The 25,534-nt window shown below is 45.1% G+C and overlaps 1 protein-coding gene across 2 annotated transcripts in view; it reads left to right on the forward strand.

Annotated features, from left to right (window-relative positions):
- The window catches only part of PHC1 (polyhomeotic homolog 1), a 91,733-nt gene extending 80,864 nt beyond the window's left edge, over positions 1-10,869 (forward strand). For both annotated transcript variants that reach the window (XM_078651417.1, XM_078651418.1), the window contains one exon: positions 10,303-10,869. In XM_078651417.1, the coding sequence (XP_078507543.1) occupies positions 10,303-10,457 (155 nt within the window). In that variant the 3' untranslated portion in view covers positions 10,458-10,869. The remainder of the gene's footprint in view (positions 1-10,302) is intronic.
- The last annotated feature ends 14,665 nt before the right edge of the window (positions 10,870-25,534 follow it).

Here is a 25,534-nt window from a genome sequence, read left to right on the forward strand (position 1 = left end):
TGGTATCGAAATCTATCCCTAAGAATATCTTGATTTGCTCTGTTGACGATTTCTCCCAATTGATCGAGAAACCCAGTTGTTTCAGCGTTAGTATGACCTGCTGGATGTGTAGTTTGAATTGGCTGTACGAACTTGTCTTTACGAGCCAGTCGGCAAGATAGGGGTATATGTGTATTCCTTGCCTTCGTAGGTGTGCTGCGACAGCTGCTAGGCATTTTGTAAACACATGGTGCGGATTTTAGGCCGAATGCCAGTACTGTGAACTGGTAGCGGCTTTGGTTGATTACAAACCTTAGCAGGCACTTGTGTTTGTCGTTGATCGGGATGTGTAAGTACGCGTCGTTTAAATCTATAGTAGCCATGAAGTCCCCTTATTGTATTTGTGGTATTACATCTTGTAGGGAAGTCATCTTGAATCTTTGAGTTTTTATGAATTTGTTCAGGATCCTTAGATTCAGGATAGGTCTTAGTGTTTCGTCCACCTTTGGCACCAGGAAGTAAGTTGAGTAGACCCCTTTGTTCCTTTGGTTGTTCGGCACCACCTCTATTGCCTCCTTGCTGAGCAGTTCTTGCGCCTCTAGTTGCAAGAGCGAGAGCTTCTTCGCTGAGTGTGCCTTGCTTCTTGGTTTTCTGTTCAGAGGTTGGTTTTCTAACTATACAGTATCCGCATTGTGTGATGTTTAGTATCCATTTGTCCGATGTGACCCTTCTCCATTCCTGGATGAAGTCTTTTATTCTTCCCCCTACCGGTGTTGAGTGTTCAAGGTACTGTTTGTTGTTGAACGCTCTGCTGCAGTTTTCCTTTGTCTTTCCGCCCACCCCGAGGTGTTGCTAGGGTGGGGGTCTGTTTCCTGGTGAAGTCACTTGGATGAGGGCTGTTGGCCTCCCCTTCATGTTTGTCTTTGTCCGTTTCCACGCCCTCGAAAGGACTGTCCCAGGGGCTGGTACTGCCAGTTTTGCTGCTGTTGTTATGCAGAAAGTTGAAAATATTTGTTGTCTACTGTAATAACAACACAATCAATCCTCTAAATGCTTATATTGAAAATATTATCTATTGCACTTACAGGAAACTGGACTAGCTTATACATCTATTAGTTTGCACCTTGCAGCGGTAGCTGTGTATTTGCAGAGCAGGCAGCATTTATCACTATTCCAGTGATCAAAGCCTTCATGGAAGGCTTGAAAAGGGTAATACCATCAAGGGTCCCCTCACACCAGTATGGAATCTTAACATTGTCCTTACAAGGCTTATGGGTCCACCTTTTGAACCGTTGCACAATTGCCCTTTGCTGTTTCTTTCAAGGAAAGTTGCTTTCCTCATTACAATCACTTCTTTAAGGAGAGTTGGTGAGCTATAGGCATTAACCTTGGAAGAAACCTTCTTTCAGCTCCACAAAGACAGCGTAATTCTTCGCACCAACCTAAATTTCTTCCCAAAGTGGTTTCTGCTTTTCATATCAACCAATCCGTTGAGTTACCTGTATTTTTTTCCTCAACCTGATTCTGTAGCAGAATGGGCTCTTCACACGCCTGATGTCAAAAGAGCTTTAGTGTACTACATAGGTAGGACCAAAGATTTTCGCAAAACAAAACAACTGTTTGTTGCATTTGCTCCACCTGACAAAGGCAATCCCATCTCTAAAGCAGGTATTTCAAGATGGATTGTTAAATGCATTCAAACATGCTATACAAATGCTACAAGAACTTTAGCCATACCCCCTAGAGCGCATTCCACTCGCAAAATAAGGGCTACTATGGGTAACATTCCTTTAGCTGACATATGTAAGGCAGCTACATGGTCTACACCACACACATTTACCAAGCACTACTGTGTAGATGTGTTAGCACACCAACAAGCTAATATAGGCCAAGCAGTACTTTAAACACTGTTTCAAACAACTGCAGCATCTACAGGTTATCCTCCGCTTCGGGAGTATACAGCTTTGTAGTCTATGCAAAGTATCTATATCTACAGCACACATGCCTGGAACGGATTATGTTACTTACTTACCCAGTAAGCATCTGTTTTCGGCATGTAGAACTGTAGATTCACATGCGCCCACCCACCTACCCGGGCACCTATAGGTGTTGCAGTTCTTGATTATACATTCATATGCATGGACATCTCTATACTACAATTGCTTACTCCATTCTCACCCTCTTGCGGGAAAACAATCTAACAGTGGAGTCAATGCCCATGCGCACTATCACTGAAAGGAGGAGTCACCTTATCTCATGACTAGGAAAGACTTCTTTGAAGAAAAACAACTTGCAAACATCCGGATCCAACACTAGATGGCATGAGTATGCAAAGCATGTGAATCTACAGCTCTACGTGCCAAGAACAGATGCTTACTGGGAATATAACATAATCCATTATTGGCTTACAGCTCACCCATTCCTTACCATTCTTTGGCTTTGCCACTCCTATCTGTTTGCTTCTTATTTGATGGATGTTCTTGTCTTAGCTTCTGTTTGCCCCTTCCTTGGTACATTACTTTGTTGCCATCATTGTGTTTGGCTGACTTGTCTTTTCCCACTGTTCACTTTTAGAGAACAACTTTTTCTTTTGGGTAAGCACTCCATGAGGATGGATGCGTTTCCTAGCTCTCTCTCACGTGTGCTTCAACCCCGACGATCTGCCAAGTCCAGACACTTACATTCCGTGTTTCTCTTTCCTTCGTTTGCTGCTCTTTCCTTTGTTTGCTGCTCTCTTTGTGCTTCTCTCCGTGCTTCCTGTTGCTTTTCCCCCCTCATGTGCTTCTCCTGCCCCCAACCCCTATGTTAACTCATGTGCCCTTTTCCCCTCCAGCCTCCACCTGGCTATATTATTTATTTTTTTCATTTCCCGGTCTACTCACCATTGCTTATTCCCCCCCCCCCCCTTCTCTCATACCCATTCCTCTGTACTTCTGTAATTAATTATTTTACATGCTATTTTTTTCACTGGTCAATATTGAATTGGTAAATATAAAAAAATAGTGTTTGTCCCCATTTGTCTACACATTTCTATTGGCTTTGCAAATGCTTGGTCTTTTAGTGCCTTAAATCCTATTTCAAAAGTTGGGTCTTCTCGGAACAAACATTTTCTTGATTCGGACCTTCAAACTGTAAATAACAGGAAGGCAGTTCCTATTAGCCCAATCTGCTTCATTTTTACAGATTTTGGAACAATAAAGACCCAAAGACATCTAAATCCCTTATTTATCGTTTTGATAGAAATAGTTGTGCCAGCATCATTTTCTTCCTGGGCTGCATCTTTGTGAATGCAACTTGGAAGCCACAACTCCACTTATTTGGTGGGGAAAGTGGGTAGCTGGGAGACATCCTCTTGGTACCGTTCGACAGTCAGACATTACTTTCCAGTATCCCGTTTAGGGACTTAACTCTGGAATCAGAGGGTCACAAAACTGGTGCCTTCCAATTAGGATAACTAAGGTACTCCTTATAGGCACTTGTCTCTCTCAAGATTGAGCAGTCAAGATTTAACTCCAGGAGGTGAAAGGGGTTAACAACTCCCAGACTTCAATATCTAGTCAATGTTTACTTTCGAAAAAAGGAAATTACTATAATTAGCAGGTATGTAACTATTTAACTATGTAACTTTTAAACTGTTGTGTATTTCTCACAAAGTCCTTCACGATACAGGCCCCATCATCCTACATGACAGGATTAGATTCCACAAACCCTCTAGAAACCTACGATCTATGACCTCAGGAAGAGCATCTATCACCCGAGCTCGGACTGTCAGGATGGGAGAGAGGGCCTTCTCTCACATTGCCGCAACAAAGTGGAACGAGTTACCTCCTAAACTCAGAACTACTGACTGCTTCCTTTCATTTAGGAAACAACTAAAAACATTCCTTTTTCCCAGGCCAGATCAATAATTTCCAATTACTGCTGTCATCAAGTCACTTGCAATTCTTTCTCAGCGCCGTGATGTCCTTTCAGGATGAATGTTAGCGCTTTACAAGTAAAATAAATACAAATACAAATACAACGGGACATACATATAAAAAAATAGATTTGAACTACTCCAGCGGTTAAGTTATGACGCTAAAAGTCTTAATGGCCCCTTATCCCTAGGTTTCTAACTTTTCTATATTATTGGCCCTTTGACCAATGCTACCCTCCACCCTTTTAAGGGTGGTTTTTTGGGGGGGGGCATTGGGGGGGGTTCGAGTGAGGGTAGAGGGTGGGTGTTGGGGAGGGGGGAAAGTAACTGGGGTAAAAAATGCATCATAAGGTTAACAAGTCTAGAGATAATGTATAGCAAGGATTATTTGTTTGAATTTTTCAAAGATGAGAATATAATTCGTATAAGATGTATCAACTAAGATGTCTGGCATGGAATGTGGCGGGTTTGAATAGCAGGAATAAGAGAAGATTAGTGTTTAAAGAGCTAAAAATGTATAATCCACACATAGCCGTAATTTCTGAGACACACATTGCATATAAAGATCGAAACTTACTTAAACAATTGGGGTATGATGTTTTAGTATGCACTGATTTAAATATTTCAATACGGGGGGTAGCTATTTTAAAACAAAGGCAAGTCAGAGCAGAAATTGGCAAAACTTCTGCTGATAAAGCGGGTAGATGGGCCATTGCCCAGTTGAAACTTCAAGGTTGTAAATATACATTTTGTGGCATTTATGCCTCGAATATAGACGAACCGAAAATTGTTGATCAAGTCAATATGGAGTTTCTTGGCTGGGAGGGAGAGCATATAGTAATGGGGGATTTTAATTGTATAATGAACTATAGTATAGACACTACTAGGCGGGGGTCGTTTCAGAGAATGCGGAAGACACGGGCTGCTATTATTGATCTTGCACGTATTCATGCCATAAAGGACGCATGGCGGCATTTATATCCTAGCACAGCTGGTTTTACGTATTACTCTGCTGCACACAAACTATGCTCGCGTATAGATATGGCTTGGGTATCGGACAGGCTTCTTGAATCAAGTACTATGGTAATCTGCCCGAGAGTTACCTCGGATCATAATCCTATTCTGTTATCTTTTAATGTAGCAGCAGGGAGACAAGGTCCTAGGTCGTTTTCGTTCCCCAGATATCTATTTCTAAATTCAGACTTTTTAAGACAATTAAAAGATCTGAAAGAATTTATTAGCATAAATATTGATTCGACTTCACCATTAATAGTCTGGGATGCCTGCAAAGCCAGCATACGGGGTTTCGCACAACAATTTATATCTAGACAAAACAAGGAACGTAAATGCCAAGATGAGAAAACTATTGCTAATATAACATTGATTGAGAATCAATTAGCCGATGCATTACTCCTAGGGTCGGTAAGAGTAGAAGAATTGGGTCACAATTTAATAGAATTAAAATCTGCCCTTAAAAATACTTTTAGGGAAAAAAAGTATTGCTAAATTAAAAAATATCAATTGCCACAGTATGAAAGTGGCGAAAAGATAGGTAAGATACTGGCATATAAGGTAGCTGAGGATAGGGCTAAAATGACTATAAAAGAAATAAAGGGGGCTAATAACCAGACATACAATCACCCTAAAATGATTCTGCAAAAATTTGCTAAGTACTATCAAGAACTTTACACTCCCGAGAAGCAGATAGTTAAAGAGGAGATACAAATATATATCTCTCTAAGCAGAATTAAAAGTATGGGGGATGAATATTCAGATGCACTAACGGATGACATTTAAGGAGCAGAAATTAGATCAGCTATTAATTCCTTACCAGCCGGTAAAGCGACAGGGGAAGATGCGATACCTATGGAACTATATAAAACATGTATGGAAGAACTGGTTCCATTATTCTCTCAGGTTATTCACTTTATTGGGGCAGGGAATAAAGCTCCTAAATCTTGGAATTCTACTAATCATTTTTTTCTGGGAAAAAAAATAAACCAGCTGATGTTTGTGGGTCTTATAGACCAATTTCACGTATAAATAATGATGCTAAAATATTCGCTAAGATCCTATCAACTCGGCTGGCACCATTAATGCCGGGATTGGTTTCACCCCAACAACATGGGTTCATTTTAAAAAGGGATACTACTGCCCACATTAATATGGCTGTGACGGCGTTCGATGTGGCTCAGGTGGAGTCAACCCCACTCGGTATGATATTATTAGATGCAGAGAAGGCATTTGACCGAGTGGGGTGGGACTTCCTCTGGGCTACTTTATTGGCATTTGGTATTAAAGGCCAATTTTTAAACTGGATTCATGCCTTGTATGATAATCCGTCTGCCAAAATTAGCTATACAGGGGAGTGTTCTCCTATTTTTCCAATACAACGAGGTACTCGACAAGGGTGTCCTCTTTCACCCCTGCTATTTGCATTAATAATGGAACCTTTTATATCAGCCTTGCAGAACCAACCTCAGATTGCCCCTTTCACTTTTGGTACAAGTTCACTTAAAATAACTGCTTACGCGGATGATATCGCGATATATTCTACAGAGGTTTCTGAAGCTATGAAGGGTATTATATCGGAAGCAAAAAGATTTGGAGCGGTCTCCGGTTATAGGCTTAATACTAATAAGACCCAAATCATTATGAATTATAAATCTCCGACTCCTATTCAGGGAGTATATGAAGCTGCTACCTACTTAGGAGTTAAAATTTCTGCTAAAATAAATGAAATATCTGCTTTAAATTATGAGGTGCTACTTAAAGAAACTGCCACTTTACTTAAAAAATGGCATAAGGTGCCTTGAAGTATTATAGGTCGAATAAACATTGTTAAAATTAAGATCCTGCCCAAATATCTTTATTTGTTCCGTTCCATCCCTTTACGGGTGGATAATCTTTATTTTAAACGTTTAGATGGGATCCTTACTTCCTTTATTTGGGGATACAAAAAAGCTCGCCGAGCTATCGCTCTATTAAAACTTCCATTTAACCAGGGTGGTCTTGACTTCCCAGATTTTAAGTTTTACTTCTGGTCGACTTTTCTGACTCTTTTCCGCAGTTTCTTGAATCCCACTAACAGGTTTTTTTTCATAAATTTATGCTGGGGGAGGATTCCAATATGTTTCTTTATAGATTTAATGACCCAAACTACTTCAAACAGGTAAAATTCAAGACGGCGCGGGATACTATCAGTATTTGGTGTACTCTTCTCACTAAATGCCAAACTTCACTGTATCATTATAGAACTCCCTTATGGGGGAACCCTGGTTTTCCTGACATTTTTCACAATCAAGCTGGTAAACACCTACTCCGCTCGGGCATAGAAAAGCTAGGAGATCTGTATGATCATAATGGTTTTCTAACATTTGAAAAACTGAAGGATTGTTACAGTCTCACTGAAGGGGCTCGGTTTAAGTGCTATCAGATTGGGGATTATTTTGTACGCAAGTTAAGTCTCATGATTATCTCTGACTCTGATATATGGAATTGTATACATACAGAAAAAAAGAAGTCTTTGATCAGCATAGGGTATAAAATTCTCAGCTGTTTCAGGAACAGTGATTGCTTGAAGTTAGCAGAGAAGTGGGGTAGGAAATTGGATACTGATGTATCATCAAATATGATATCAACCACTCTTAACAGTATAAGCCGCTCCGTGCACTCTTCTAGTCTCAGGCTCCAACAATATAAAACTATATGTCAGCTATATTACACTCCAGAGAGAATATCGAAGTGGACATCGAATAATAGTAATAATGATCGCACTAAGTGCCCAAAATGCGACCAATGGGCAGCTGACCGTAGCCATATGTTTTTTACATGTCCAGAACTAACTAAATTTTGGGAGGGAGTTATTAAAGGTCTTTCTGAGAAACTTGCATGTCCAATTACAATCACTGCTTTAGATGTGCTGGTGGGCGGATTCAGTGGGCCCGGGTGCTAAGTCGATTTAATGAATATTTTAATTACTTGTGCCAGATTAACAATAGCTCGGGTCTGGATACAACAAAGCCCACCGACAGCTTTGGAGTAGTGGAGGGTGGTCAAGGATACTTATGATATGGAACACGCCCTGGCACAAACAAAGGGAATTCAACCAATGCGGAAATTGGAAAAAATTTGGGTATCAATAATCTAAATTTTCTTTTCTTATTCTCTATTTCCTACTTTTACTTTGCTTTTTTTTTGTTTTTATTTCTTTTATAAACTGCATTGTATTTTGTTTCTCTCATATTGTGTTTTCCTTATGATGGCAATAAAAAATTATTTAAAATTAAAAAAAATTTTAAAAAAAAGGGGAAAAATGCTACCCTCCAGATTTTTTCAACTCTGGGATCTTGGTTAGAGCTGTGGTCTTAAGAGTTTTAGAAAGACTAATTGGCATGATACAGTGAAACATACTGGAGGCGAACTTTACTTTGATGTACAGCCTTGTTGTTCACAAAATAACATAGACCTTTACATATCAAGAAAAGTGGTTTTAAGGTTCACCAAGAGAATTGATAACTTCACTTCCAAGGGAGGCTTTTACATCACCCAGCGCACGATTTTTGTTGCCACACTGGTGGGGCTCACATTTATGGACCTAGACTTGCAGAGCTTTGTAATTGTGATTGTCTTTCTTCGGAAATCTGCTAGACGTAGGTATGGCACCCATATAGTTGCTCTAACAACTGCCGTAGGCCTTGGCCTGATCAATGAGCAGGCCTGGCTGAAAACAGAAAATCCTGATATTTTAGATACATCAGGCTGAACTCGAGGACTTTTTTTTTTTTTTTACTGTTCTCAAAATCGAGAGTAGGCGACAGATGGCGAATTACTTGGGTTAACTAGAATCATTTTCTAAAAATTAAGGGATTCTGTGGAGACAATTTGCTAGATTTGTAAGAACTGTAAAAAATAGAGATTGAGTAGAATTCCACAAAGGGTGGCAAAGAGCAGTATGTGGTTGGACTTCTTTTAGGCCAGGGTAAAGTTGGGTGTTGAAGGCTATCCAGGTCAAATAGATACTCAGCGGCTTCAATTACCGGAAGTTTGACCAAAAATGCTAGAAAGCAATGTTTGTCTCATCTTCTCCCATCTGGGACCTGCTGCACCCACACAAACCGCTGTAATCAGCTGGCTGGGTGCTGGTGCAGCGGTTTGAACAACCACATTTAACAAACGCATCTTTTCAATTTTCTGTGTCTTCCTAAAATGTAATTGCTTCTCCAGAAAGAAAACTTGGAAATAGAGTGCACAATCGGAAACCCAGAAGGTTAATCATGAAAGTGCTAGATAACGTATATTTGATTGAAGCTTCCACGGGTGCGCAGTTAAGGTTTTCGGACAGTATTTGGCTGAAGTAATGAATTTTAAAATTGAGAGTGCAAGCTTATTGACTAACTACATTGAAGTGTTTTGTTTTTTCTTTTACTTTTGCTGAGGAGGAGATATAATTGTATGTGTCTGAATCTAAGTTTTTATTTACCACTGTAACTACTTTACATTTAAGTTTTGTGGTTCACCTCCAAACCTGTTTTTTCTTTAAACATAAGAAATGTATATAAGAAGGCTCAAAAGAGTACTGAAGGGAGAGGATCTAGTTTGGCAGTTGGGATTGAGCATGGGAGTGTGTAGAGCAGCCACTGGCAGGATTTTGGGCTTAACTTCCAAGGCTCTGAAAGAATAGGTCACCTGATCGAGGACATTTTATTCTCTTGACTGAAGAAGCTGAGGGACTAGATGACAGGCTTTTGCTAAGCATGTGAATCTGCAAAACTACAAACATATACTTACATGATAAGTAACATTTTCTTTATTAATCAAATAAGGATCAGTTATGCCAGGCATGTTGTCATATTACATTGAGATTGTAGAGTTCAACCTAGATTGTAAAAACGCATGTGCTCATGGTTAGGCTGAACCAAAAATAACATGACATCTTTGAGCTCCAAGGCAGAAATAATTAACCTTCAGACTGAAAAGATGGGATCCCATAAAAAATGGTAGAGTTGGATCTGCTGGGATAATTCGGTCAGAAGGAAACCAGAAATTACAAGATAGTTCTTGACAGTAAAACGTGCCTTTGTAGATCCAGCACACAACTTTGACAAATTTAGCAATCTTAGTGCCACAGACAATGGTATAAATACTGTCCTTGGACACATAGCGGAATTTGATCAGACATGGAACCTCTCAATCCGATGAAAACGGATGCTCAGTTATGGACACACTTGGTCGAAGGTTGTCAGGTATGGTATACTTTTAGTTTCACAGACGGAGTATGCTGCTGTTAGGTGACCACTCAGACTCTGCTGAATTCTTGCACAATGCTTGCTCAAATTGTGGAACTAAGAAACTACATTGTTTTCCTTTCAGTCTTTAATTATCCTCATCCCACCCTTCTCTTGCAGGCTGCCAGGAGATTGCAGAGGACTTCCGTTCGCAGGAGATCGATGGCCAGGCCCTTCTTCTGCTGAAAGAGGAGCATCTGATGACTGCTATGAATATCAAGTTGGGCCCAGCGCTCAAGATCTGCGCCAAAATCAATGTGCTGAAAGAGACTTAAAGTCCTTTCAGCGTTTGAAAGACAGTGGACTCCCGAAGGGGATGGAAATATATAAAATTGAAGGAAGAAGAAAAGTTATAAAATAATTATCATGAAGGGTCTTGAATTTCTGGAATATGTGACTAACTGAGGTACTTGGCTATGAGAGCAAACCAAAGGCGACTGCAAGTGGTGTGCATCATTGAAAGATACTTGTGGAACTCCCTCATCTGCCACATTGACCAGTCAGTGACCACCTTTCAAAATCAAGGGAGGGGAAGTGGAGATGAGCATTTATAAAACTCAGAATTCAAATGTTGGATTTGAGTAGCAAAATGGAGGAATTGTCAAGAATTATTGGATGCAGTTCCGCCTTATTTTTTTTTATTTTTTTGTGTTTTTTTATAGCACATAAAGGCATGAAAAATACAAACTTGTGTCCTTCTTGTGGCTGGGAAGAGAGGGAGGTAAAATTGGGCTGGTATCCTGGCTTGGTGACTTTGTGATAAATGATATTATCTTCTGAGGGATCCTCATCAATAGTTGTACGCACTGAATAGTCCCACCCGCGCGTGGGGATCCTGGAGCACTTTAAAGAAAATAATACATATATGGATATATAAATTTGTACCAACATCACTAAATAAAATGATGAACGGGAGTGTTAAAACTTTTCAAACACTCCTCCCCGTCACATATCTAGGTTTAATCCATGGTTATTTTGCTTGTCGCGTCATCCCAGTTTGTACAGAGCATATGCAAATCAGTCTTGACCCTGCACCCTATGGGAACAGTCCAGCCCAAACTGCCAGGCCAAGTCCAACTTTGACCGGAAACAAGCATCCTGGTACCGATTTCGGGATATCATCCCTCATCAGCCAGGCTAGCTTGATTCCAGTGGCTGGGTCCAAACGGGGGTAACGTGGTGAGCAAAATAACAATGGATTAAACCCAAATCTATGACTGGGGGTGAGTGTTTGAAAAGTTTCAACACTCCATCCATCATTTATTTTGTGACTTTGCTATGTGCACCCTAAGTGGCTACTGGTATGAACAGACGTGGGTCGCCTGCTCGGTGTGACACTGGATTCAAGCTAGCCTGGCTGATGAGGGGTGATACCCCTGAACTGGTTCCAAAATACTTGTTTCTGGTCCAGGAAGGACGTGGCCTGGCAGGTCGGGCTGGACTGTACCAATGGGGAGCAGGGTTAAAACTGATTTGCATATGGCTGGGTCCAACTAGGGTCAATCAATCAATCAATCACTGCATTCCTAAAGCGCGCTACATACCCGTGAGGGCCCCACGGCGCCGGGGGGGAGGGGGGGGGGGCTGCTACTGATCGAAGAGCCAGGTCTTGAGGAGTCTTCTGAAGGCCAGCAGGTCCTGGGTCTGTCGTAGGCAGGTAGGGAGAGCGTTCCAGGTCTTGGCGGCGAGGTAGGAGAAGGATCTGCTGCCGGCGGTGGTTTTCCGGATGCGAGGAACTGAGGCGAGGGCGAGGCTGGCAGAGCGGAGGCTGCGGGTGGGGGTGTGGCAGCTGAGTCGGTCGTTGAGGTATGTAGGTCCGGTGTTGTGTAGCGCTTTGTGTGCGTGGATGAGGAGTTTGAAGGTGATCCTCTTGTTGACGGGGAGCCAGTGTAGGCCTCTCAGATGGGGTGTGATGTGGCTGCGTCGGGGATCGTCGAGGATCAGTCGTGCCGAGGCATTCTGAATTAGTTGTAGTCGTCTCAGGAGCTTGGTTGTTGTTCCTGAGTAGAGGGCGTTCCCGTAGTCGAGTCTGCTGGTGACGAGGGCCTGGGTGACGGTTTTTCTCGTGTCGGGGGGATCCATTTGAAGATCCTGCGGAGCATTCGGAGGGTGTTGAAGCAGGACGCGGAGACGGCGTTGACTTGCTTGGTCATGGAGAGGGCGGAGTCGAGGATGACCCCCCCAGGTTGCGTGCATGGTCGATGGGTTCCGGGGCAGTGCCTAGCGATGTGGGCACCAGGAGTCGTCCCAGGCTGCTGGGGTGAGTCCGAGGATGAGGACCTCCGTCTTGTCTGAGTTCAGCTTCAGTCTGCTGTCCTTCATCCAGTCGGCAACGGCCTTCATTCCTCTGTGGAGATTGGCTTTGGCGGTGTGGGGGTCTTCAGTGAGGGAGATGATCAGCTGGGTGTCGTCGGCGTATATGATGTTGAGGCTATGTTGTCGGGCGACGTGGGCGAGCGGTGCCATGTAGATATTGAACAGCGTCGGGCTGAGGAGGATCCCTGAGGGACGCCGCAGATGATCTCGTGGTTTTTGAGTGGAAGGGTGGGAGGCGGACGCTCTGGGTTCTGCCGTAGAGGAAGGATGTGGTCCAGGCCAGGGCCTTCTCTTGGATTCCGGCGTTATGGAGGCGTGCTGCTAAGGTGCGGTGGCAGACCATGTCGAAGGCTGCTGATAGGTCCAGGAGGATGAGGGCGGCTGTTTCTCCCTTGTCCATCAGGATCCTGATGTCGTCGGTGGCGGCGATGAGGGCGGTCTCGGTGTTGTGGTTGCTGCGAAAACCCGATTGAGAAGGGTCCAGGATGTTGTTGTATTCGAGGTAGCGGGTTAGCTGTTTGTTGACAATCTTCTCTGTCACTTTTGCAGGGAGATGGGCCGGAAGTTCTTGAGGTCCTTGGGGTCCGCCTTGGGTTTCTTCAGTAGGGCGTTGATCTCGGCGTGCTTCCAGCTTTCCGGGAAGGTTGCTGTCTCAAAGGAGATGTTGATTGCTTTCCGGAGGTGGGGTGCAGTGGTTGTGCTGGCTTTGTTGAAAACGTGGTGAGGGCAGGGGTCGTATGGGGATCCGGAGTGGATGGAGTTCATGGTTTTGATAATGTCTTCGTCGCTGACGGTGGGCCAGGCGGCTAGTGCGGGTGGAGGTCCCGGGGGTGGTGGTCGCGGGGGTGGGTGCGGGGGTGTCGGAGTTGAAGCTGTCGTGGATGTCGGTGATCTTGCGGTGAAAGAAGGTGGCCAGGGAGTCGCACAGGCCCCGTGATGGTGGAATGTCATTGGTGTTGGAGCTGGGGTTGGAGAGTTCTTTCACGATGCTGAAGAGCTCTTTGGTGTTGTGTGCGTTGTTGTCTAGGTGGTCCTTGAAGGCGATCCTCTTGGTGGTCCTGATGAGTTAGTGGTGTCTGCGGGTGGTGTTCTTGTGGGCTGTGTGGCTGTCTGGTGTTTGGTCGTGGAGCCATTTCTTCTCCAGCTTCCGGCAGGTGAGCTTGGATGTCCGGAGGTCTTCGGTGAACCAGGCGGCTTTCTTGTTGGTGTGGTTAGTTGTGGAGATCTTGAGAGGGGCAAGGGCGTTGGCGCAGTCGTTGATCCACTGTTTGAGGTTGGTCGCGGCAGTGTCGGGGTCGATAGGGTTGGCGGGTGGTCTCAGGGCGAGGGTGGTTGTCAGTTGGTCCTCGGTGACCTTGCCCCAGCAGCGGCGTGGCAACTGTTGGGCGCGGTGGTGTGTGGTGGGTTTCTTGAAGGTGAAGTGGACGCATCTGTGGTCAGTCCAGTGGGGTTCGGTGGTGTGGTTGAAGGAGACGTGGGGGCTTGCGGAGAAGATGGGGTCCAGCATTTGTCCGGCGGCGTGGGTGGGGGTGGTCACGAGCTGTTTGAGTCAGAGGTTGTCGACATTGTCGATCAGGGCGGTGGAGTTGGCGTTGTTGTTGTTCTCGAGGTGAAAGTTGAGGTCCCCGAGGAGGATGTAGTCCATGGAGGCGAGGGCGTGGGTGCTGATGAGGTCGGCGATGGTGTCGAACTGTGGTCGTGGTCCGGGTGGTTAGTAGACGAGTGTTCCTCTGAGGGTCGTGTTGGGGTCGGTGTGGATCTGGAAGTGCATGTGTTCGGCAGTGGTGAGGGTGTCGTCGGTGTTGGTCGAGACTCTGAGGGTGTCTTTGTGGACGATGGCGAATACCCCTCCAACTCCGTTGATGCGGTCTCTGCGGGAGATCTTGTAACCTTGTGGGATGGCAATGGCGATGTCTGGCGCTGAGGTGGCGTTCAGCCAGGTCTCCGTCAGGAAGGCGACGTCGGGGGCGGTAGAATCTAGGAGGTCCCAAAGTTCGATGGCGTGCTTGCGAGCGGAGCGGGTGTTGAGGAGGATGCATCTGAGGTGATTGGGTTCTCTGGATGGTGGTTTGGCGGGCTGGATGCTGGTGAAGCTGCAGTTCCGGCAGGTGAAGGGCCCTTGGGTGTGCTTCGGGATGGCCTGGTAGCAGGGGTGGTCTCGGAATGCGTGGAGGGTGCTTGAGTCGTAGTGCAGTCTGTCGTTGCGGCGGGCGCGGGGTCCAGGGGTTCTGGCGCAGACGGGCTTGCCTCTAGTGTGCCAGCGACGTGCCCGCTGCGCGCGGTCGCGCAGCGACCTCCATTAAGGAGGGAGGGAGGAGCAGCTGGGAGGTGGAAGGGAGCGGCGAATGGGGGTGCGAGGGGGCGTTGCCGCAGGGAGGCAGCGGCGGGGAAGCGGCTCAGAGAGAGCCGGCAAAGGGGAGCACACAAGGGGCAAGAACAGGCAGAAAACCAGAAAAGGCACAAAGGAAACGAATGTAGAACGGCACAATAAATCAAGGCACAATAACGGCACAATAAAACAGTTACAATAAGGCACAATGCACAAGTCTAGCGACGCTTACCAGAAGGTCACTAGACACCAGGGATGAGGCGCAGGCGGATGCCTGCGGGTGGAGGAGGGCCTCGAACACGTGATCGGCAGCATGGGCGGGGGTCAAGGACACAGGTACAGCTAGGTGGTGCTGCGGTCGTGGGGGAGCGAGCTCCTGACCAAAGGCAGGTCAGAGGTCACTCCCTCAGGGTGGCGTGGTGCGCAAAATAACGATTGATTAAACCCAGACCTGTGACTGGGGTGAGTGTTTGAATTTTTTTTATTTTGTGATGTTGCTATATAACTTTGTGCAACATAATTTTACATATGTTTGCAGCCTAAAGAAAAGCTAAAAATGGCCAGAATCCATTGAATTTTCACTTTAAAAAGGTCAATTACGTTAAAACAGTCACTGACAAAAGAGCGATTATGGAAAATCTTTCACAAACCTTTTTTAAAAGGTATGTGTGATGTTAGCCAATAGGCTACAATGTAAAGTACAGGAGAGAACAATTTGGCCTTATGCCTTTAAGAACTTCACAATGCACCCTGTATCCGAAATCGGATCCTGTGGCACTGAGTTCTGCAAAAACCTATTGGAAATACTACCAAACCATGTAGTTTTCACTTAGCGTCACTTGACATTTAGACATCCTTTTTTGGCCGAAAAATAGTTAATTTTATTACTAAAAAGGCCTTCACTTTTTTTGAAGTGCCCTTCTTATGAGAAAAAAAGGTGTAGTCACCCCCTGCATTTTGTGCCTTTCTTAGGATCATTTTCCTGATCCCTTCACTCATTGTCAATCCTTCTCAAGAAATACTTTGAAAGATAGAAGATCAGACAACATGAGTTGCAGCAAGGAAAGTAATGTGAACATGCTACCAGATCATCTAGAAGCCATGGAGTAGGTCAGTCTTCCACCTGAGCTTCTTTTTCCTACCCCATGGACTCCCCTAGAGGTAGATCAAAGGAGAGAAGACATCAGAGGAAGAGACATTGGGGTCGATTCCGATCCGGTAAAAAGCGCTCCGAATCGTCGTACGGAGCGTTTTTTCCCCTTACGAATCGTACCTGTAAACGTCCCGTACGTACGACGAAGTACGATTCGTACCAGGAGCCGTACTCCGTACGAGTCGTACAAGACACCGTACGACTCTAATCTCCGTACGATTCTCCCTCGGAACCCGCAGTACGGGACATCTGTACGGTTCGCGGCTAGTTTTTACGACCCAGCAAGTACGATACGTGTCGGGTACACACCGTACGACCCTTTTTCTACGGGAGCTGAAAACAGCCGTAGAAGCAGAGTTTGTGCCGAAACAGGTACGGAACGGCCCCCCGGGTAAGGTGCGTACCGCCCATGATCGCAGGGGTACGCACCGTACCCCTGCGATCATGGGATGTACGAGCTGTACCCCCATTGTACGATCGGTGTACGAGCCGTACCCCCATTGTACGATCGGTGTACGGCTCGTACACCGATCGTACATGTGGGTACGGCTCGTACACCTATCGTACAATGGGGGTACGGCTCGTACACCTATCGTACAATGGGGGTACGGCTCGTACACCGATCGTACAATGGGGGTACGGCTCGTACACCCCATGATTGCAGTGGTACGCACCGTACCCCTGCGATCATGGGTGTACGGACCGTACGGTGTGTATGTGTTTGTGTGCTTTTCCGTACGACTCGCCCTTACCTGACGTGGCCGTACGAATCGCGTTCTGATCACCCGGTCCGGATCGTACTCGCCGAGTCGTACGGTGTGTGTACGAGTCATACGGAAACGGCTCCGGATACGAATCGTACGGACGGTGATTTTACCGGATCGGAATCAACGCCATTGTTTCTGGTTGCCGTCGAGGAGCACAGCATCGAAGACTGAAAACCTCCCTACTTGCGCACTGTCATCAACCGTGAAAGAACTCCAGTAGTCACCATTGAAAACACTGTAGATGTCAAAAGCACCTCCATTGATGGTAAGACCACAGCCATCGACGTCAAGACCACCTCTGTCTACTGCGGAGCCACCTCCATCGAGATCACCTCTATTGATGCCAAAGCCACTTTCAACGTCGAGACCACAAACGTTGCCATCAAAGCTACCACAGTCGAGGTCAAAAACATTGACATCCAGAGCAAAATCTCTGTCTCCATCTGTGCAGCTTCTGCCAAGGTGGTCATAGGAACTTTGTCCAGAGAGACCTGCCACTCCAGGTTCTGATTACTCTCAAACATACTCTTCTTCACACCATACACCTGAAGTAGAACTTTCCGGTAAACCTTCTCCAGGGGTATTGAACTCCACCTGACTTATGTACAGGTTCTGGAACATCGCCTAGACTTTCACCCAGGATCTCCCCCACATCACTATCTGTTCCCACAAGACAGCCCACAGTTGTCACAAAGTCATTGCTTGAGATCCAGAACCCGATGAAGCTATAGAGAAAGACACATATCTCTCACTCTAGATCAAGGAGAATAACACATAACCGGAGGTCACGATTGACACAGGACATGTTCTCCATTGTGGACGACTCCCTGCAGAACGTTAGCTTACTCTCCAACTCTTCCAAATACTCAGCACACACAAGGGTATCTCTAATAGATGATCCAACAACTTTTAATGAGGTGTTCGTAAGAGGTGCAGCTAAGTTGAATATTACTATGCCCACTCGTTCTACATCAGTCATCTTTGAGACATTACATCAGAGAACTGAAATGAAATGAAATGAGAAATTATAAAGCGCAAACTCACTCCTGACGGAGTCTCCTGGCGCTAACAACAACAGATCAAGAAGGTGACATAAGCCTAGATAAGCTTTTGGCAGTAATCAATTGGTAGGCCAAAGATCCACCTTTTTAACTGTTTTCTGAACTGCCCCTCTTGTTTAGTGGCTCTAAGCTCATTGGGCATGCTGTTCCAAGCTTTGGCTCCCAGGACGGTCGCTGACCTTCCGCCTCTGGTGACAAGCCTAAATGCTGGGACGCTGAGCAGGTTGGCCGTGGTAGACCTTAGTGTTCTTGTCGGGTTGTATGGCTTAAATCTTGCTGCAAGATATCCGGGACCTAGGTCATGGTAAGCTCTAAATGTTATCAATAAAAGTTTGAACAGAATCCTCTTGCAGACCGGAAGCCAATGAAGGGTCTTCAGTGCAGCAGAAGCCGAAGCCCTACATGGTAGTCCCAATACCAGTCTGGCTGCTGCGTTCTGGACTACCTGAAGTCTCCTCAGGATGTTTTTATTGATTCCCGCAAGGAGACTATTGCAGTAGTCCAGTCTCGATTATATAAGGGCCACTGCTACAATCTTTTTAGCCACCAGAGGAATCAGATTGAAGAACTTTCTCAATGTTTTTATAAACCCAAAACAGGTCCCGGTCAATTTCAAGACGTGGGGCTTGAAAGATAGGCCGGAGTCAAACCATACGCCTAAGTTTCTGGCCACTTCCACAGTTGATGGCGGTGATGTGGTGTCATCTGGCCACCAATCCTTTGGGTGAAAAGGATTATCTTTCCCAATTGGTAAAATTTCTGTCTTGCTGGTATTGCAACAGAGATGATTTTCCCTCATCCATTGCAACACAGCCGTCAGACAGATTTTAAAATTTCCCTCTGCATTAGTGGTGGTCTTATCCAGAGAGAGGATCAATTGGGTGTCATCGGCGTACGACGTGATCTCAATCCCATAATTAGAGATTAGGGAAACAAGAGGGGCCATGTATACATTGAACAGCAGAGGACTCAAAGAAGCCCCCTGCGGCACTCCTGTGGTAATGACTTGTACAGATGACCTGAATGGTCCCAGTGCGATTGATTGTGTCCTGTTGGTCAAAAAATATGTAATCCATGCCAGGGCCTAATCTGATATACCACATGCTCTTAGTCTATTGAGCAGGATTTTATGTGAGAGCGAATCAAACGCCGCTGACAAGTCCAAAAGAATCAGGACTGCCTTCTTGCCCTCGTCCAAAATTAATTTGATGGTGTCTGAGATCTCAAGTAACGCCGACTCAGTAGAGTATTTTGGTCGGAAGCCAGATTGGCGAGGATGAAAAGCCTTTGATATTTCTAGGTAATTTGAAAGCTCCTTATATACAATTTTCTCTGTGATGTTACCCAAGACGGGTAACAGAGATATAGGTCTATAATTAGTAAGATCTAAGGGGTCAACGTTCGGTTTTTTCTTTAGAGGCTTCACAATGGCGAATTTCCATTTGTCTGGGACTGTCCCTGTCTCTAACGAGGAGTTCACAATCTCATTGATCACCGGGCTAACAATGTCAATTATATGATGTAATAACAACGGTAGACAAGCACCCATAGGAGAGCCTGACTTACAGGCCAAGATAGATTCCTTGGTCTGGGAAAGAGTCGCAGGTTCAAAAGCTTGGAGACCTGCTCTGCCATCACTATTAGGGGTCCCCTGTACATCTAAAGGCTCCAAATGGTCATGGGTCACGAAGTTCTTTTGAATGACTTTAATTTTTTGATTGAAGTATATTGCAATATCTTCGCATAGCTTTTGGGATGGGGGATCTCAACATGTAACCCATTAGGGTCAGTAAAAGATTTCACGATTGTGAAAATATCTTTTTGATTGTGTTTAGCCCTGGTAATTTGGTCATAAAAGTAAGACTTTTTTGCTGACTTGATGGTTCCATGGTATGTTTTCCTGAACTTTTTAAAGATCAGACGATTGGGTTCCTCATATCCCTTTCTCCATCTGCGTTCCAACTGCTTGGATTGCAGGTGGAGTTCTTCTACTTCTTTAGAGAACCAGGGGTCTTTATGGGATTTCCTTTTACTTAATCCCGCTGGACGACCGGCTGGGAACTTCATCAAGACCACTCAAGTCCTGGGTCTTCTTGAGCCTGCAGTGCAGTTATTTCTAAAACCTGTATCAATAAAATCGGCCCCATCTAGACTCTGGAAGAAATATTAGCCTTCTGACCAAAAAGGTCAAATCGGCCACCAGATTCAGTAATTGTGGCTGCAGCATACTGTAGCACCATCTTCTTCCATACCACCAGACAAGGAGAGTAAGAAAATAGACACTCTGGGAAGCAAAATGTATAGAACATCCGCTTGTACAATGAAAGCAGTGAGTGCTAATGCCCTTTTAGGAAGGTATGATCAGTCTCTTTTGGACTCCTTACAAAGATTTTCAGACAAACTCCTTAAGGAGGACAGGCAGGATTTTCAGGAGGTCCTCAATAAGGGCATGCTGGTTTCAAATAATTGGCTCAGCTGCTGACTTATTGGATTTATCTGCTCATGGCTACTGTCATGGTATTTGCACTAGGAGAAGTCCATGGCTCAGACTGACGGGTCTAAAACCGGACGCGCAACATAGAATTCTGAACCTGCCATTCTCAGGAAACACACTATTTCGGATCTCGCACTGATGATGAAATGTAAACTTAATTGGACACCTTAAAAACTGTAGGCCTAGAAAAGAAGAAATAATTTAAAGGAAGGTACAGGCCCTATGACAGGAGTTACTACGCTCAAGGGTTTAAAACCGTCACTGGTTGCACCACCAGCAAAAGCAGTAGCATGACCAACACAAAATCTCTAGAGGGAGAGGCGGTCAGCAACCACAATCTGCAGTAGGGAAGACTCCTACAAAAAAAGAATCCCTTCTTTCCCCAACGCCGCTAGTCACCCCAGTGGGAGGAAGTATTGTAACATATTGTTCGAGGCATGTGTGCTGTAGATACACATGCTTTGCATACTCCTGCCATCTAGTGTTGGGTCCGGATGTTTGCAAGTTGTTTTTCTTCAAATAAGTCTTTCCTAGTCACAAGGTATGGTGACTCCTCCTTTCGGTGATAGTGCGCATGGGCATCAGCGCCATTGTTAATTGTTTTTTCCGTCACAGAGTTCAGATGTATATTGCTGTGCTCCGGTTCGAAGCACGTTCTTCGGGTTCCCTCGACGCACAGTCCTCTACCTCAACGGTATTATCTCCGTACGCGTTCCCTCTTCTCTGCCTATTGATTTGACATCGGAATTGACCTATCTGAAAGCTTTGTGGATGGCCCTCGAGGCCTCATTGCGCTAGGTTAGCTCTTCATCAATGGATCGGACTCCGTTTAAATTCTGTCCTAGGTGCCACACAAAGTATCTGCGCACCGATTCCCACGAAGTGTGCATCTTGTGCTTGTCTCCCGAGCACAAAGAAGAAAATTGTGACGCTTGCAGATCGTTTCGATCAAAAAAAGACTCTGCGAACGTCGGGCTTAACGGCGAGAGATGCAGCGTCAAAGCATCAAGGACACGTCGGACATCTTCGGTGAAGATGCCGGCCAAGAAAACATTGAGGCGGCAGAGGAGGAGGAAGCCTTCTCTGAACAAGACTCCGACTCTGAACTCGAGATCGACCTCGATGCCGAAGAACTACAGCAGGGAGAAGGTGACCAAAGACCACATGCCCCAACAAACTCCTAAAAGGCCTAATGCTTCGGCACCACCTCTGCCTTCTGGCCAAGGTCGGCACCTACACAATGATTCCAACGCCCCGCCTCCAGGCCCGGCACCAAAACAACCAGTCAAGCCTCCCTGTTCGGTACTTAGTTGACAATAGTCCTCTTCAGAGACAAAACCTTCCGGGTCCATGCACAAATTTGTCTTGGAGCCGAAATCATACGTGCCAAAATCCATTCCAAAAGGCCAGCCTTCCTCTGCTCCGAAAATATCGGCAACAAAAACCTCGGTACTGAAATAGAAAGATGCCCCTTCGGAACCAAAACTGGACTTAATTTAATTTAAAACGGACCTGAAGCAAAAAATATATATATTAACCCAGAGACTGGTCATATTCATACTTAAATCACCTGGGAAACGCAAGCTTCAGGATGAGGACACTTACAAGATCCTCTTGAAGAGAAAATCTGTAGCTACAAGTCCTTTAAACCCTCCAGCACCTCATTCTCCACCTGAGAATCCTTTGCACAGTACACCTCAGGATTCACCACAATCTCACCATGATAACGATGCAGATGATAGAGGGATAAATCTCCCAATAGATCCATGGAAAGATTACATAATTGAGCCCCCAGGTGACACTGATCCAGACCGTTACCCAGCCAAACCACCTCCTCCAGATGATAATGCATCACACCAAGTACTCATTGTAAGGGCTGCACATTACCATGGAGTAGAAATGGACTTGAAGATTTTTTGTTTGAGAATCCACGCATAGGTCATCACAGATACTGCCCATGCTCAAAGGCACGATGAGACATGTTGATGAGATCTTTAAAGATCCAGTCAGAGCACGCATCTTGCCTCCTAGAGTGGGCAAAAAACATAAGGCCTCTCCTACAGGCCCTATATTCAGCAAGGGACTGTTGCCATTAGATTCGTTAATAGTATCTAATGCTCGCAAGTGGGCAAACTCTCAAACATCAGGGATGCTCCTCTGCCAGATAGAGTCCTAATTAACTGATGCTTCTGGCAAACGCATAGCTGCTCAAGCTGCGAATCAATGATGCATTGCAAACACCCAAGGCCTCTTAGTCAGGTATGACAGGGCACACTGGGACAAAATGGAGCAGTTGCTCCAATATCTCCCAGATGAGCATAAAGCTAAAGCGCATGACTTAGTAAATGAAGGTAAGCTCATTTCTATTTCCTCTATAGGATGTGCTCTAGATGCTGCAGACACACCGGCTAGAGAGGTTAACACCAGCATCCTGCTCAACAGACATGCTTGGTTAAGGATTTCAGGGTTAAACCAGAGGTCCAACAATCAATACTGAACACACCCTTTGATAAGGATCACCTATTTGGTCCTAAAGTAGACCAGCACTTAGACAAAATGAAAAAGGATACTGAAATAGGTAAATCTATGGGAGCACTCCAGACTACCTCCAACAGAGACTGCTTTCATTGCTCCTTTTATAGAGGAGGTTCAAAAACCATATCCACAGATCAAAATACCTCAACTTACAAAGGTAATAATTTCTCCTCATTTGGCAGTCTATAACATCAGACAAATTAGTGGTTGGAATGATTCAATATGGTTATTGCCTAGAGCTTACCTGCCATCCTCCAAACATCCCACCTCGATCTCACAAGATGTCTACAGACCACGTACACTTGTTAAAACAAGAGGTCCAGTCCCTCTTGTTAAAAGGAGCGATAGAGCCAGTTCCAATGCAGTACCAGGGCTCAGTGGTTTACTCGCTGTACTTTCTCATCCCCAAAAAGGCTGGTTCCCTCAGACCTATTCTGGATCTCAGAGAGCTAAACCATTACATACTGTCAGAGCACTTTCACATGGTGACACTTCAACAGGTACTCCCGCTTTTACAAAGAGCAGACTTTATGTCTACTCTAGATTTAAGACACATATTTTCACGTTCCAATTCATCTGGCTCATCGGAAAAAACTCAGATTTGTGTTCGCAGGCAGGCATTACTAGTTCAAGGTGCTTCCCTTCAGGGGGATTACAGCGTTTTTACCAAACCCCAGGCAGTAGTCGCTGCTCATCTCAGTAGACAACAAATTCACATCTGCCCCCATCTGAACGACTGGCTTATCAAAGCCAGCACTCACCATCAATGCCTCAGCACACACAGATCACAATAGATCTACTTCATCAGCTGGGGTTCCCAATTAATGCTCAAAAATCTCACCTGCATCCGTCACAGATGCTGTCTTATATAATGGCGTCTTGCATCGCAATGGTACCCCATGCAAGGCTTCACATGAGAGAGTGCTTAGCACGTCAGTGGAATCAGTGACATGTTCTATTGACCGATCTAGTGTTTGTAGACGGCCGTACCCATCGCCATCTGCAGTGGCGGAACCCCCAAAACTTATCAGCAGGCCGGCCTTTCATTGACCCTATTCCACAGATCATGCTCACGGCAGACTCATCTTTAACCGGTGGGGGGGGGGGCTCATCTCAAAGATTCCACAATACAAGGCATATGGAGTCACAAGCACAAGGCTCTACACATCAACTATTTACTGCTTCTAGCTGTTTTTCTAGCAGTCAAAGTGTTTAAAAATTCACCTCATAGCCAAAACTGTCCTACTCTGAACAGACAACATGACAGCAATATATTATGTACAGAAGCAAGGGGGGGGGGGCACACTCTCCCCAACTGTCAACACTCGCTCAAGCCATTTGGCGTTGCACAATCCATCACAAGATTTATCTTGTGGCAGAACATCTCCCAGGAGTAAACAATCAAATTGCCGAACTCCTCAGCAGAAGGCAGGAAATTCACGAGTGAGAACTTCACCCCCATGTTCTCCTTCTGTACTTTCAACAATGGGGATTGCAACAAATAGACCTATTCGCCACAGTCGAAAATGCCCAAATTTCGGCTCCAGGCTCCCACACCCGCTCTCAAAGGGCAATGCCCTATGGATGAACTGGTCCGGGATATGTGCCTACGCTTTTCCGCCTCTCCCACTCATTCTGTGGGTGGTTCGGAAACTAAGGCAAACATCCCTCACACTAATTCTGGCAGCTCCAACATGGGCCCGTCAACCATGGTACACCACACTGTTGGATCTGTCACTGGTTTCACATCAAAAATTGCGCCTTTCTTCCAGTCTACTCACACAGAACCATGGAGAAGTCAGACACCTAAATCCCAAAGAACTGAATTTAGCGATCTGGTTCCGGAAGTCAGAGTTCGGTTATTTAAATCTACCACCAGACTGTATGACTATTCTGATAGAAGCAAGAAGGCCTACGACCAGAGCTTGCCTTACAGCAAAGTGGAAAAGATTTGTTGTATATTGCAATAACAACAAAATCAATCCTTTTGATGTTTCTATACAAAACTTTATTTGTTACTTGTTAATTTACAACAAACAGGAGTAGCTTACACATCTATTTGTTTGCACCTTGCAGCAGTAGCTGCGTACTTACAGAATAAACTACATCTGTCACTATTTAGAGTTCCAGTAATCAAAGCCTACATGGAAGGATTGAAAAGGGTAATACCACCAAGGATTCCTCCTGCCACAGTGTGGAATCTCAACATTGTATCTCACAAGGCTCATGTGCCCACCTTTTGAACCATTACATACGTGTCCTTTACATTCCTCTCGTGGAAACTTGTTTTCCTCATTGCCATCACATCACTGAGAAGAGTTGGTGAGCTACAGGCATTAACTTTAGAAATGAAAATTCCTTCCCAAGGTAGTTTCTGCCTTTCATATGTACCAATCAGTTGAGTTACCAGTTTTCTTTCCTCAACCTGATTCAGTGGCAGAACGCGCTTTTCACACTCTTGATGTTAAGAGCGTTACTGTACTACAGAAAGGACAAAACACTTTCGCAAAACAACTGTTTGTTGCATTTGCTCCACCTTACAAAGGCAATCTCAAAATCATGTATGCCAGACAGATTGTGGACTGCATTCAAACTTGCTATAAAGCTGAAAGAACTTTAACCATACCCCCTAGAGTGCATTTCCCTCGAAAATAGGGGCGTCAGTGGCATTTTTAGGCAACATCCCTCTAGCTGAGT

Source organism: Lissotriton helveticus, chromosome 7 (genome assembly GCF_964261635.1).
Source record: "Lissotriton helveticus chromosome 7, aLisHel1.1, whole genome shotgun sequence".
In the NCBI taxonomy this organism is placed as follows: Eukaryota; Metazoa; Chordata; class Amphibia; order Caudata; family Salamandridae; genus Lissotriton; species Lissotriton helveticus.